Here is a 13,898-nt window from a genome sequence, read left to right on the forward strand (position 1 = left end):
AAGGGTAGGGGGAGGTTGAGTGGAGAGGTTGTCACATGGCAAATCAGCATGAACGCCATCACAATCTAGAAAATATCAACAAGTACTTCAAAACAGATTTTATCGGCCATTCGAACCATAATACCGGCTGTTCTCCTTATCTTGTATACTGTTACCCAGGACAGCTCGTAGGCACCGTGTCTTGAACAGTTTCCGTTGTTTGTTGCGGAATATAAATGTAGAAATTCCCTCTTCCTTTGCATTTGCACAACATAGCTGATTTCTCTTGTTTCGCAGGGCCCGGTGAAGATACGATGTTGGCTCGCGGATATCACCTAATGGATGCGGGACAAATTCAGCTCTCCATCGAACGATTACTGAGAGGTGCTGTATTGTACAGAAAGCCAAAACACGCATGGTGAGAGTTGCATCTGAGTTCGTTTTGTGCGACGCAGTCAAATGTTGCTGCTTTAAGTCGTATACAGGTGTGTCTCCAATCATCCTCGTACTTCATAGTTCTTCACAGCTGGCCCTCCAAGTCGCTCCTGTCCTCTTTTCTAGCAACATGCGCAGTTGTTTCGTCGATGCATCGTGCCAGACTTCTCAAGATCAAGGGTACGCTAATACAATGCCCAGATACTGAACATCATCCAACTGACATATGTGTGCGCAAACGGTATATCTCGTGACCTAAACGCATGAGTTACGATGACACTAGTACCTCTGTCAAGGGTCGCGTCTCGCAGCCAGGGCTGATCTTCTGGCGTATCCGAGTCATGAAATGATTTTTCTCATTCCCTCATCTCTTTCAAAGACTTCATCCTCCTAGTCGAACCGATAACGATGGATATGCATATGGTTCGATACCACAAAGCTTTCGAGTTGTCAGAAGCCTGGGGAAGTCTCATAGTAGTGGACGATGCCAAGGGACATACAGTGGCGCGACTTCATTGAGGTATATAGTAGATCCGCATGTTATGTAAGCCTTTGACTGTTAACTTAGCTTCTTTCAGTCTGCTTTCATGTCATGATCACGTATCAAAGCCGCGAAGAAACGTACATCGGAAACGGCCGGGTTGATCAAACCCTCCCTCTCTAAGGTGGCTGTGTGTTCCAAGCACTGATGGTGTTTCAAACTTCAAAAACAGGAATCAAGGACCGACACGATGGGCACATGCGAGCGTCCAGATCAACTTTGTGTCGATCTAATCTAATTATATAGGACTAGGCCTAAATTGAGTACTCATGGCTATGTTCTCAGGCTCAGATAAGAAAAGCTGTATGGTGTGCGCGCGAAACGTGTTTCTTTGCCACTCGAACGAAAGCACCCTCGATGGAACCTTCGGCTGAGGATGTCCAAGTCTCAGCGGCCTGGAATTTGCGTTACTTAGCAGTACGTCGTAATACGAGGGCAAGATATTAACAGATACTTATCATGCACGACCACCAGTGTGCATGCCGTGCGTGCCGTCTGAACTGCTTCTCCCTCCTCTTGTTCTGACTCAACATCTCAGTCACGCTGGCTACATTTTGGGTAGGCTTGTCCCAATCTATTCCCGTTTGCCATTAAATCTGTCTATCCAGACCTATGACTACATTAGTTTACTTCACGAAGAGGTAAGTCGTGCACTTGTTCTACTACACGCCTCGCTTTGGATACTAATAACATGCTGTTCAAAGTGGACATTCCTGCTTCAGTCACGCTGGACTAAGCTGAAAGCCCTTTATATCCTTGCACGATATATCCCCTTCTTCTTCATCGCCACGGACCTATATAGTGCGTTCATTCCAAGCAGTGAGCATAGATGAATTGACATTTTGCGTTTCAGTGGTCTTCACCCCGATCGAGAACCCAGATGTATGTGAGACTTGCCCACCGATGAACAACGCTTACTGCATGAATTTACCAGAAATGCCGGATGTTGATCAATATTTACTCATGTACGTGCACGGTATATGTGACTGCACTTCCTGACCGAGGGCTGATATTTCCTCTCACAGGTTTTGGAGTGATATCACTCACTTGCTCTGAATGTATCTTCCCTTCCCCTCCCACATACACGTACTATTGATCTGATTTATTCAGGCTTTTTTGTGCTCAGAACATATGCGCTTTGGAACAAAAATCGAAATTTACTTGTAACGATGACGTTCGCCCTTTTTGTGAGTTCCATGCTACCCTGACCACACCCACTCTCGTGGTTGAAACGTTTATGAATCAATCAGTCTACCATCATATTATTCATCGGTATTTGGTTTACGAGTATTGCTACCTCTGATGGTTTGTAATCTCACCTCACCTTCCCCACTACCATTCGTACATATTCACTCCACTTTCACAGTTACGACTAGCACGATCCCAGGCATTGTAGGCTGCTACCGAAGCTCGCGCAGTATCTATTTCTTCATGCCGTTTCTTCTCTTGTTTATGTTTGCACTGGGTATGTCGCCGGGAACTAGAAACATACATTACAGACACGCGCTGACCACGCTCTCCCCAGGATTGGCCTTCCTCACGCTCATACGTGTCATACAGAGCTGGCGGACAGCCAGGAGCCCTCTGCGTGCCATCCTGGTGAAGCATAATATGTTCTACTATGCATGTAGTTTATGTGAGTCAGGGTTTAAACATGTTTCTGTGCTTATCGGTGATGATTATTGTTCCGAAAGTTCTCTCAGCCGCGAACGTCCTCATACCAGTGCTGTTTTCCTATGTTGTGAGTAAACCCCCATACCCTTCAGTATGATTGAATCGTTGATATCCCCCACACCCAGTCCGCATATTACTCCGTCCTCGAACAGTATGTACTTCCAACCTCCGTCGAGAATTCCCGCTGACAATACCCCGAAAACCTTATAGTTTGCAAGTCCTTGTCCTTGCGATCCTAGCCACGCGCATGCATCTCAAACTTTGGCATAGCGACCAGCACGTGCACGACTCTAATGTCATCTTATATATTCCCATGTCCAACATGTCACCTACAGACTGTATGGTATAACGTCTTATCATGTGGCTTATTTAACGTTGTTGGTGGGGTGAAGTTTGCCTTTTTGGACTGCAAGATGACTGATCCGGGTGGCTTGGTTGCGACCATAACTTTTTGGAATGTTTTTTGTCAGGATAAAGAATTCGACGCAAGGAGATAAACCGAGATCTGAATGGTATGATAGTGCTGGCAGCGCCGCGCCGTCACTTTCTCGTCCTTCATAGACTCTATCGGAAGTCTGTTTCAGCTCTCAGTCTGAACCGCCACCATGAACTGCTAAACTTTTTCTTCAATATCACGTCGACCAGGGCAAGACTCGTGGTCATTTAGACACTGCAAGCAATCATGACATGGGATGTGTGAATACTGACATACGTGGCATTCTTTGTCACTATATTCTACCACACATCGCCGTGGATATTCCTTCCCCTTCCATTTTATGCTGCAGATGTTCTGTTGCACCTATTCCGCTATCGAATCAAGGACACCACCTCACTGCGCACGCAAGACGCTCATATGACTTTGGTACGAGATATCTGAGTGTTATTCGATAACCTGTTTGACTTCATCTTTCATGGATCCGCATTCATAATTGTGACGATGGCTGGCTTACTGGCTAGCATGTCGGACTGCGCGTTTTCTTCTGCAACAAAGTGTTTGAATCCCACGCCCTCACTATTCTCTCGGCACCGCCTTCCTAATTACGCCTCTCCCCACCCAGGTTCCTTCTCGCTGCCTAAAGTGACGGGACTAGACACGGGCATTGATTAAATATACCCGTGAGGAACAAGAACGTTTACAAATCAATGAGAAGTCCGAGGGTGACTTGTCTGCTTTCATTCAAGTCATGTCGGACGGTCCTACAGAGGGTCGAGTGTCGGTCTGGGTCTGCACGAAAGCGTGTTTCTTATGGCCGGCGGGTCTGGCATCACACTACATGGTGTGCTGTGCAATATCATGGGTAAATGTGTCAAGCTAGGCTGCAGTCAGGGGTTAACGACCGAGGAGAATCAAATTCACTTGGTACATCAGATCTTTCGGTATTTCACTTTTGACCATATGCGTTACATCATCCTGATCCATTTGCACAGGTCAGATAGAATGGTTTACTCTGAAGCTGATAGTTATTGCTATGGCAGCGTCTAATCGCACGATTGACCTGCACATTCCTATTTTTGTAACGTGTCTTTGCGATCGAGAAGTATATCGATATCCCCAACTCCATTGTCACACTCTCATGTCAGAATCTTCTCAAGGATTTCACCAGTCTTCTGCTATCATTTGAAAGGGAATAATCGATCGACATTCGGTGTGCTAAAAGCCAGATATTACTGAGATTGGGTGGGGGAGTCGCGGTCTGCGCTAGCGACCCAGAGAGCTTGACGAGAAATGCGCAGAACGACCCTTGACTGCCAGCGACGCTGGAACGCTGAAGTCTAGATCTGAATGTACTCAAATATTGCTAGTCCTGGACCCATGAGTCTCACTACCATCTAGTGATCCGTTAATGCAATAGTGAGGGTCAAGCTCGCATCCCTACCTCAGTCTCGATGTAGTATGTTAGGCTGTGTGTCCTTGGATTTTTATACTTCATAGCTGATTTCTCTTGTTTCGTAGGGGCCAATGAAGACATGATTTTGGCTCGCGGACGTCATCTAATGGGTGCGGGACGAATTCAGCTCTCCGTCGAACGATGATCGATGGTTACTCAGAGGTACTGTATCATGCATAACACGCGCATGGTGAGAGTTGTAAGTGAGTTCGTTTTGTGTGACGCAGTCAAATCGTATACAGGTGCGTCTTTGACGCTTTATCCTCGTATTCTTCACAACTGGTTCTGCAGATCAAATACCTCAGTCTTGTTTTCTGGCAACATGCGCAGTTCCTGAGGTGCGACTTTAACACAACACACAAAGACCTAGATACCGACGTATGCATGTGCACACATCATATATATCTTGTAACATAAACGCATGAGTTACGGTGACATTACCTGCTTGTCAAGGATTGCAACTTGCGCGTGTGTCTCGCAACCAAGGCTGACTTTCTGCTGCACCATGAATTTCTCGTTCCTTCCCAGCACTCATCTTCCGAATCGAACTGATAACAAGGAGCACGCATATCGATCGATACCGTAAAGTTTTGAAGTCCTCGGGAGGGAGTATCATAGTGGACAATGCCATGGAACATACATATGACGCGACTTCATTGAGGTGGTTTTGAGAGATAGCACGTTGAAACTCCGAAGCCTTTACAGCCGTTTGAGAAACCGTCGCGTCTGCGATTTCCAGTGATTTCCTTTTTGGTCACGCACGTGAAAAAAATTGCCAATGACATTAGTTTCTCAAACGGCTGTAACCACTCTTCCCAATTACGTCTGTCCCCTTACAGATTTCTATATCAATCTGCTTCATACGAAAACGTGTTGTGCTTCCTTTGGTCTGCTTCCATATCATCATAGCGGTGCTAGGAGAAGCGCCGGTCCCCGAGTTCAACTTCCAGAGTTCCATGTAGAAACAAAAATTTAGCTCCACCGTAATCCGAGGGTGTTTAGGTTTGTAACCAACGTGGTACATACACAAGACCTATTCCAGACCTCAAAATCGATCGACGTGGACTAAATTCGGGTTGCAGATGGGGGCCAATCAGACTGGTTGAAAATTTAACTGTCCTAACTCGACCCAACGTAGACTGGAGTTTCCACCTTTCTCTCCACCGCGTTAACGCTCAAAACTCAATGATATACACCTTGTGAAACGACAACCCGATCCTTGAGTTTGTACAAGTGAGTTCCTTTTTTTTCGTCAAGTCCTTTTGACCAGAACTATCATGTAACCTCAACAGTCTATCCCGTCGCTCACCTGTCGCAGCTGCTTTCAATAGCTAACTGGTCGTACATTTCTCAGCGGTCGTGAGCTCTCTGGCGCAAGTCATGATCCCCAACTTTCTTTCGTGGGCTCTTTAGTCCTAATGACCAACCGCGTTGTTGATGAGTGGCAACTATTCAAGGGAAAGGCGTTGGAGTAGGGATCCCTAGGCAGAGGGTGAGAGCGAAGAGGAGGTTCCGCGGTGTTTGGATTGGGATTAGCCGAGCAGAGCGCAACATTGTCAGAGCAGTCCGAGGCAGTAGCAGGTCAGGTCTTCGTTGTCCGCTGAGAATTTGAGTTTAATGAATAGTCGTGTACAGCAGGTATCATCAGTGGCGTTGACATTGCATTTGTTACCCACCTTCATGTATATGCTGCCCATGATGGCGACCTAGGTCTAGCGACTGGGTTAATTTCTCGTCTCCGTGGTGAGGGTGGCCCACGGTGTATTTCCGTGACTACTGGCGTTTCAAACTCTAAGCCTTCAAAGCAAGAATTAAGGACCGACACGATATTGAGCACATGCGAGTCAACCTACAATGTGTCGATCAAATCTAATTATATAGAGCTGGGCGGTGCTCTAAATCGAGTAAGTACCTATGACTATGCTCTTGATCAGTCTAGCCCAACTACCATAATTCTTATCAACCTCCGTCCTGCACGGCTGATGTTATGTAAATCAATCAACCAGTGACACGTTCCCCATGATCATCCAGCTAAGCATCATACCAGTGTCGCCAATATTTACACCCCCATCTCGACGGGTTTCTAGCTCATTCATAAGAGATAAGAAAAGCACTGTATGATGTGCGCGCGAAACCTGTTTCTTTGCCACTCGAACGAAAGCAGATGGATTCTTCAGCTGACGATGTCCAAGTCGCAACGGCCTGGAATCTGCATTACCTAGCGGTACGTCGCTTCCCTAATAAGGCCAAGATATTAACAGATACTCATCATGCATCATGCCCGACCACCAGTGTACATGTGGTGCGTGTGGTCTGAACTGCGTCTCCCTCGTTCTAACTTAACAACTCAGTGACACTGGCTACATTTTGGGTAGGCTTGTCCCAATCTATTCCCGTTTGCCGTTAAACCTGTCTATCCAGACCTATGATTACATTAGTTCACTTCACGAAGAGGTAAGTCGTGCACTTGTTCTACTACACGCCTCGCTTTGGATACTAATAACATGCTGTTCCAAGTGGACATTCCTGCTTCGGTCACGTTGGAATAAGCTAAAAGCCCTTTATATCATTGCACGATATGTCCCCTTCTTCTTCATCGCCACGGACCTATATAGTACGTTCATTCCAAGCAGTGAGCATAGATGAACTGACATGTTGTGTTTCAGTGATCTTCACCCCGAACGACAACCCAGATGTATGTGAGACTTGCCCACCGATGAATAACGCTTACTGCATGAATTTGCCAGAAATGCCGGATGTTGATCAATATTTACTCATGTACGTGCACGGTATATGTAACTGCACTTCCTGGCCGAGGGCTGATCTTTCCTCTTATAGGTTTGGGAGTGATATCACTCACTTGCTCTGAATGTATCTCCCCTTTCCCTACGACATACACATACTCCTGATCTGACCCACGCAGGCTTTTTTATACTCAGAACATACGCGCTTTGGAACAAAAATCGAATTGTACTCGTAGCCATGCTGTCCACCCTTTCTGTGAGTTCCATGCCACCTTGATCCCCACTCTCGTGGTTGCAACGTTTACCATTCACTCAGGCTATCATTGTATCATTCATCAGCATTTGGTTTACCGCTGTTGCCACCTCTGATGGTTTGTACTTTCACCTTCCTCCACTAATGTTCGCATATATTGACTCCACTTTCAGTCATAACTAGCACGATCCCGGGTACTGTAGGCTGCTACCGGAGCTCGAGCAATGTCTATTTCTTCGTATCATTCCTTCTCTTATTTGTGCTTGCAGTAGGTATGTCGCTGGGAATTTAAAACATACGTTACAGACACGTGCTGACCAACGCACTCCCCAGTATTGGTCTTTCTCACACTCATACCTATCATACAGAGCTGGCAGACAAAGGGCCGCCTGCATATCCTGATGAAGCATAACATGTTTTACTACGCATGCAGTTTGTGTGAGTCAAAGTTTAAATATTTTCCGTGCTTATCGATGATGATTATTGTTACGAAAGTTCTCTCAGCCGTGAACGTCCTCACACCAGTGCTGTTTTCCTATATTGTGAGTAGATACTATACCGTTCAATACGATTGAGCCGTTGATGTCCCGCATACCAGTCCATAGACTTCTTCGAACGGTATGCACTTCCCACTTCCGTTGAGAATTCCTACATACAACACCCCCAAAAACCTATAGTTTGCAGGTCCTTATCCTCGCAATCCTCGCCACGCGCATGCACCTCGATCTCTGGCATGACAACTGGCACGCGTACGACTCTGATTCCCTTGAATGTATTTCCATGTCCGGTATGTTACCTGCAGACCCTACGGTGTAGCGTGTTGTCCTGTAGCTTATTTGGCGTGTTGGTGGAGTGTGGTTTAGACTATTTTGGACTCTTAGACTACGAGATGGCTGGTCCGGGTGCCGTGGTCGCGTTTTGGACGTCCTTCAATTTTTAGAATGAATTTTGTCAGGAACAAAGGATCCGACGCAAGGAGATAAATCGAAATCTGAAGGGCATAGTGGTACGCAGTGACAGTGTCCTTCACAGACTCTATCGGGAGTCTGTTTCAGCTCTCAGTCTGAACTGCCACCCAGAATTCCAGCACGCACTCTTCCCTCAATATTACGTCGATCTCGTGGTCATTTGGATACTGTAAGCAATTATGGCAGAGATGGGGAAATACTGACACACGATGTTACACTGCAATTTCTCATGTCAATCACCTCAATTTCTTCCCTGCAGTGACACTTGACCATGCCTCCCTTCTTTTAGTCAATGGTACGTACGAAATTGCAAACAATTTTTTTATCAACTATGCTCGCTCTCTCAGCATAGCTCCAGGAAATACTATGAGCCGCCAATCGTACTTGATGATCTCGCGAAAGAAAGCGCTGGCTCTACCCCTGCAGGTACGAGCTTGCATTCGGCACTTGTAAATTGACCACCTTTGGAATTCCGAATTAATAGGAACGGCTGTTCAGCTCACCTTCCCATTTAAAACCGATTTCGTATGTTTGTGATGATGGAGTATTCTGCCACGACTTCGACATGTTTGTTAAATCCACTGGATACATGAAGGATTCATCGGAAATTGATCATCTGAGGATGACTACTAGTAAAATCTTCGCCGCGGGCATATCTATATCGTTAGATTAAACCGGGCACTAAGTGGTAGTGCGGGCAATACGAAAACAGTCGATATTTGCTTGTTCTGTCACTCCAACATCGCTTAACTCGTTGTCCCTCGTGGAGTCAATTCCACTGGGAGAACCTTGAATCTCTCCCTCCCATCAGCTAGTGCCTGAACAACTTAATTCGGATCGGTAAAATAACAGACAAGCGAAGATTATTTATTTTCACATCTCTAAGACAGTAAATTCTCGCCGTGGCTTTATTCAGGGACAAGGTTTCCGTCGCATACATAGGGGGCAATATTATCAGACTATGACGTTATATACAATGCTACACCTGGCCAAAAACAAGAAGATCTTACAGTGGATTTACGGGAGTTCCGAAGCATTCAAGACTTTGTGCGGTTTCTGGCCAGATGTGTATCACGAAATCATCCTAGATAGCTGCCAGACCAACTCTCACTGCTTCGTACACTCCCCCAGCGGAGGTACAAGCCGATGGACACTTATTTATACATTTAACTCGATCATATTTGACATCGCATAATACTTGAAGTTCAAGTCCTGTCGACATTAGGCCAGCCTACAGTGACAATGAGAGAATTTTTCTTCAAAAAAAATCATGAAATCGTACAAGGATGCTCCATTGTCGACATGAAACCTTGGGCTGCCACTAGCAGTAGGATGCCACTATACGCCATCGCCCTTGATCATCATCAGAAAAATGTCTCACTCCGAAGTACATTTTGCAGCCAGCCATGAATAGAAAACAACTCACCCACACGTGCGATAAGATATATAAGGTCGCGAACAGCTCACTAAAAATAAGTTGCAGACCCACTCACCCCTCAATGCCTCACTTGCCACCAGACCTGCCTACTGGCTCATAGTTTACTGTGTGCCACAAGCCACAAATCCTACAGCGGCCGGTCTTTGCCTGGTTCCAAGAGGCCTTGATCACAGAAGTTTGTCCATTCCTGTCAAAGCACGGCCTCGCCGGGCCCCGTGATCCTCACTGGTGCTCGGGAGGACCGGCCGTGCATTTTTTTTCGGCATCGCTGCAAGCAAACGCAACGACGGTCCTATCAGGCTTCGCCATCGTTGCTGGCACCCAGCGCACTGGCACAGCATAGGTAACAGTATGCCCAAATACTGCTGAGCCCTTCTGAACGGCATCACCCCAAATTTTTCAAGGTTCGCCGAGGGTGAATATCGTATCAGATTATGAAAGTACAACCACAAACTTACTATGCGCCACGGCTTATAGGAGATAAGCAGGCCGTAATGAGGCTTGCACCGAAGGGTGAGATCTTGAGACTTGAAGGATCTAAGTCTGCTGTTTCTGCGCAAGCCCGGTTCTATCAAGCTTCATTATCCTCGCTGGCAACTCCATGTTGCAATTGCAACACGGGACTGCCCAGCGGGGGTAGGCGGAGGAAGTGAGCACCGTGGCAAAGTACACGGTATGCACAACTATTGTTATTACATAAACTGCTGCTTCTAGTAGGCATCAATTGTCATATCGTATCATATCGTACGACCGATAACTTATCACATGCGTGGCACAGCCTACAGCGCACAATTAAGCCCTACGAGGACCAGCCTTGCACTGATGAGTCGACGAGCACCTTCGATTTTCGGAGGTCATTGCCGTGTAGCATGAACTAGAATGTAGATAGTCAAAATCGCGGGAAGGAACAAGGACTAGTTAACGCACAGCTGCGTCGAATAGCTTCTTGATATTCTGTGGTGAACGACGATCAGTGAATAAAGACTGTTTAAAACGTCGATGCATCAGCGTACACCTGGAAGAATGAATGACGAATGAGCTGAGAGCTCCCGTATCTGTTTTCCAAACAATAGCGGCCTAATCTCGCCTTTCAAAAGCTGACAATATTCAAATCGAAATCCCCACGGGTTGTAAGAACATGAAATATGTATACGCATTGAGAGGCGAGGTTACCGCGAGTCAAATTGAAGTGAATGCCGGAAACTGAAAGTGTGAGGGGGCCGAGAACGAACCGAACCAGGGTCCAGCACTTGGGTATTACTACGTGTCTCGGAGCATTCGCAGGAACGGAGAAGAGGAAAAGACACGGGTATTCTCCTCCTAATTAGCACGCCCATATACAGGTACCCGCTCTGAATGGACAGTATTGGATTCAAGGGGCGCGTGCTGCTGAAGTTTTCGTGTGTAGACACGCATTGCAAATAAGCGCACTGCATTTTTTGCGTGCCACCGTATCTGTAAGGCCCGGGCATCTCATAGTTCGGTGTATTGATGACATGAGATGTATTCCTGCTAGCAGAAAACAAAGTTTTCAGTCACAGGCAATACCCAAAGTAAATTTTTTACTTACACGGAATCGCGCAATACACCTCCGAGATGAGTCGTGACTAGGGAAAAAGTTGCTACTGCTCGTTCGTCATGTCACAGTTCAAATGAACAGAAGTAGAATGTGCCTCCGCCGCTACCTCCAAGTAATTTACCGAGACGACGGATTTACTCTAATTAGCACAGAAACGCGTGGTTACTTACTTTGTGGTGGCTGCAGTACCATGTCGGTGTTGTAAACCCTGGCCAAGAGAATCAACCTCATTGTCAGGGCCGCCGCGGACTCAGTAAGTCAGTAGTCTGGAACCTGAATCCACGCTGTTCGGTGTCAGCCGGAGAGTAATGATAGGCATCATGCATAATTGATGCGTGACATGGCTGCAAAGGATAATGGATTTCCCTGGACCGGGCCACTTTGGATTGCGCAGTGATCAATAAGAAGTTGGAAATGTTTATGATCAAATTTTTGCCGTGGCCATCCAGTCACTGGAAGTGTGCGAATTCATTTCGCAAAATTCCGTAAATATTGTTCACTGAGGAATGATATCGTCGATCAGGATTCAGTGTGACCAGCTCGTCGTTGCGGACGGCGACCGAAACCCCACGCGCACATCTCTCTGACTCTCTCAATTTTTCGCCCTTGTATTCTCAAGACCTTATACATTAATAGTCTCCGACGGTTTGGTCCCGCTTAACTGAACTTCCCAGAAGGTCTGCCAGCTCAGCACGCAAAATGTCAAGCACTAGTACTTTTTCACCATTATTTACATCTTCTTTTCCTGGTACTCCTACTGGTGCAATCAATGGTAGTAGTACGAGCAGTACTACTAGTGCCGAACCCAGCTTAACTTCGAGTGCTGCCTTGTATCGTGAGTCTAATTGATTGTTATGGTGACATGGCTCTCACACTGCTTTTCCGATGTTTCCCTCACTCCTCTACCTTCAACTTCCTACTCGTGTGTTTGTGGTACGCTGACTCGTTCCTGTGGTTCCGGAATTTCTTCGCTTGTGTTATTCAACTGCCCGAACCGGTTCGGTTACCTGTGCATGAAATCATATTACCCAAACTCATCCCCATAATACCAAAATGATCAATTCGCCTTTCACAGTCTACACCTTTCTTGGTTCGTGTCTCTCGTTTCTTGCTTTCACTACCATTGACGATTCGCGATGTCTACCTCCACTCAAAATCCTATGGCTTCTACATCTATGTCGTATACGGCGCTAATAGCTACACTCGTCCTTCTCCTCGCTGTTTCATCCGCCATTGTTATCCGCAGCCTTGTACTTCGACGACGTCACCAACGCATTGTAGAAGAAGCTATCCGAGCAGGGACATGGCTCCCTCACCAACCGTATGATCCCAGAGGGAGTCGCAGACGAAGAGATATTGGAAAGAAACCAAAGTTGTGGGAAGCATGGCTCCGGAGTGGTGATGAGGAGGGCCCAGCTGACATCAAATGTGCTTGGGATGACATAATGGTACGCTTCTCTCGTGCAGAACGTCCCGCAAGTGCTGTCGCTAACTTCATGTCACAGCCCGTCTACGCCGCTCATATTAAGTCTTCTTCAAGTGCACGGTCCTCGAGGCCACAGTCACCGCAAACCCGATCTGACGCGTCGTCTCGCACGATGCGCTTCCTACGATCTTACCGTACACCATTTTCACCAGCACCGGCGACGTCATCTCCGATTGTTCCTTCTACACCTGTATCTTCATCTCCGTCAACATCGGCACCTTATTCCGTAAGCGTAGCTGTCCTCATTGCAATGCCCACACAATATCACGCGCGGGAGGCGGATGGACCACCTGTCATTGAGCTTGGCGTTGTCAATGTCCCTCTCCGAGACATGAGCCCAAGCGGTGACCAGCCATAACAGGCACTCGTGGTGGTTCTAGGCTATGTATGTATACTTATTGTTTCTAGCGCTATTATTTAATACAGCATGCTACATCAACATGTATAGATGTTATGTACTTATAACTGCCACCTCATCGCCATGCATTCTGTCGAAGCGCAGACGCACCATCACTTACGTAGGCGTTGATCGGTCTGTTCGTCCTTAATATAGCTGTGTTGATCAAAGTGGCGCGTTAATGCTTTCTGGGATGGTCGCCGTCTTGTGCTTGCAGCAATGGTCGAGAACGGGATAGTTCATTAATCCCAATGACCATACCTTTCTTGGTGACTGGACTGTTTATCTTATCGATGTACTTACATGCTTCTGCCTCGAGGACATGGAGCCATGGTGTTGATGGGGTGTCAATGTCAATTGAAATGATCTGCGCCTCGTGTCTGTCAGATAAATTGAATGATGTCATTTCATATTTGGGGAATGAACTGGCTCAATGTCAGACTCGCCCGCGGTGAGTTCTCCACCAATCAATTTCAAATGTTGCTCAGGAGTACCCAGTCATAACCTATTTATGC

General features: G+C 46.6%; 3 protein-coding genes across 3 annotated transcripts; all 3 read left to right on the top strand.

The window, feature by feature from the left end:
- Window positions 1-972: 972 nt before the first annotated feature.
- Window positions 973-3,310, top strand: HD556DRAFT_725984 (uncharacterized protein). The gene is made up of 16 exons (XM_041311435.1): window positions 973-1,155; window positions 1,208-1,372; window positions 1,430-1,439; window positions 1,581-1,596; window positions 1,660-1,756; window positions 1,809-1,837; window positions 1,890-1,920; window positions 1,981-2,013; window positions 2,066-2,142; window positions 2,206-2,260; window positions 2,322-2,420; window positions 2,481-2,591; window positions 2,650-2,696; window positions 2,755-2,780; window positions 2,840-3,010; window positions 3,100-3,310. Coding segments are annotated over exons 2-15 (771 nt in total). The 5' UTR covers window positions 973-1,155; window positions 1,208-1,371; the 3' UTR covers window positions 2,979-3,010; window positions 3,100-3,310.
- Window positions 3,311-6,379: 3,069 nt separating this feature from the next.
- HD556DRAFT_726233 (uncharacterized protein) lies at window positions 6,380-8,608 on the top strand. Its single transcript, XM_041311437.1, has 17 exons — window positions 6,380-6,422; window positions 6,525-6,742; window positions 6,811-6,820; window positions 6,870-6,889; window positions 6,940-6,972; window positions 7,036-7,132; window positions 7,185-7,213; window positions 7,266-7,296; window positions 7,357-7,389; window positions 7,442-7,518; window positions 7,579-7,633; window positions 7,689-7,787; window positions 7,849-7,953; window positions 8,011-8,057; window positions 8,114-8,133; window positions 8,193-8,521; window positions 8,595-8,608. Exons 2-16 carry the CDS (start codon window positions 6,683-6,685, stop codon window positions 8,329-8,331), a joined length of 855 nt encoding a protein of 284 aa, XP_041157378.1. The 5' UTR covers window positions 6,380-6,422; window positions 6,525-6,682; the 3' UTR covers window positions 8,332-8,521; window positions 8,595-8,608.
- Window positions 8,609-11,953: 3,345 nt separating this feature from the next.
- On the top strand, window positions 11,954-13,755 carry HD556DRAFT_1391673 (uncharacterized protein). The gene is made up of 4 exons (XM_041303567.1): window positions 11,954-12,335; window positions 12,576-12,590; window positions 12,698-12,948; window positions 13,006-13,755. Exons 1-4 carry the CDS (start codon window positions 12,200-12,202, stop codon window positions 13,342-13,344), a joined length of 741 nt encoding a protein of 246 aa, XP_041157379.1. The 5' UTR covers window positions 11,954-12,199; the 3' UTR covers window positions 13,345-13,755.
- The last annotated feature ends 143 nt before the right edge of the window (window positions 13,756-13,898 follow it).

The sequence above is a fragment of the Suillus plorans genome (assembly GCF_016647745.1).
Source record: "Suillus plorans strain S12 chromosome Unknown HD556scaffold_50, whole genome shotgun sequence".
Classification (NCBI taxonomy): Eukaryota; Fungi; Basidiomycota; class Agaricomycetes; order Boletales; family Suillaceae; genus Suillus; species Suillus plorans.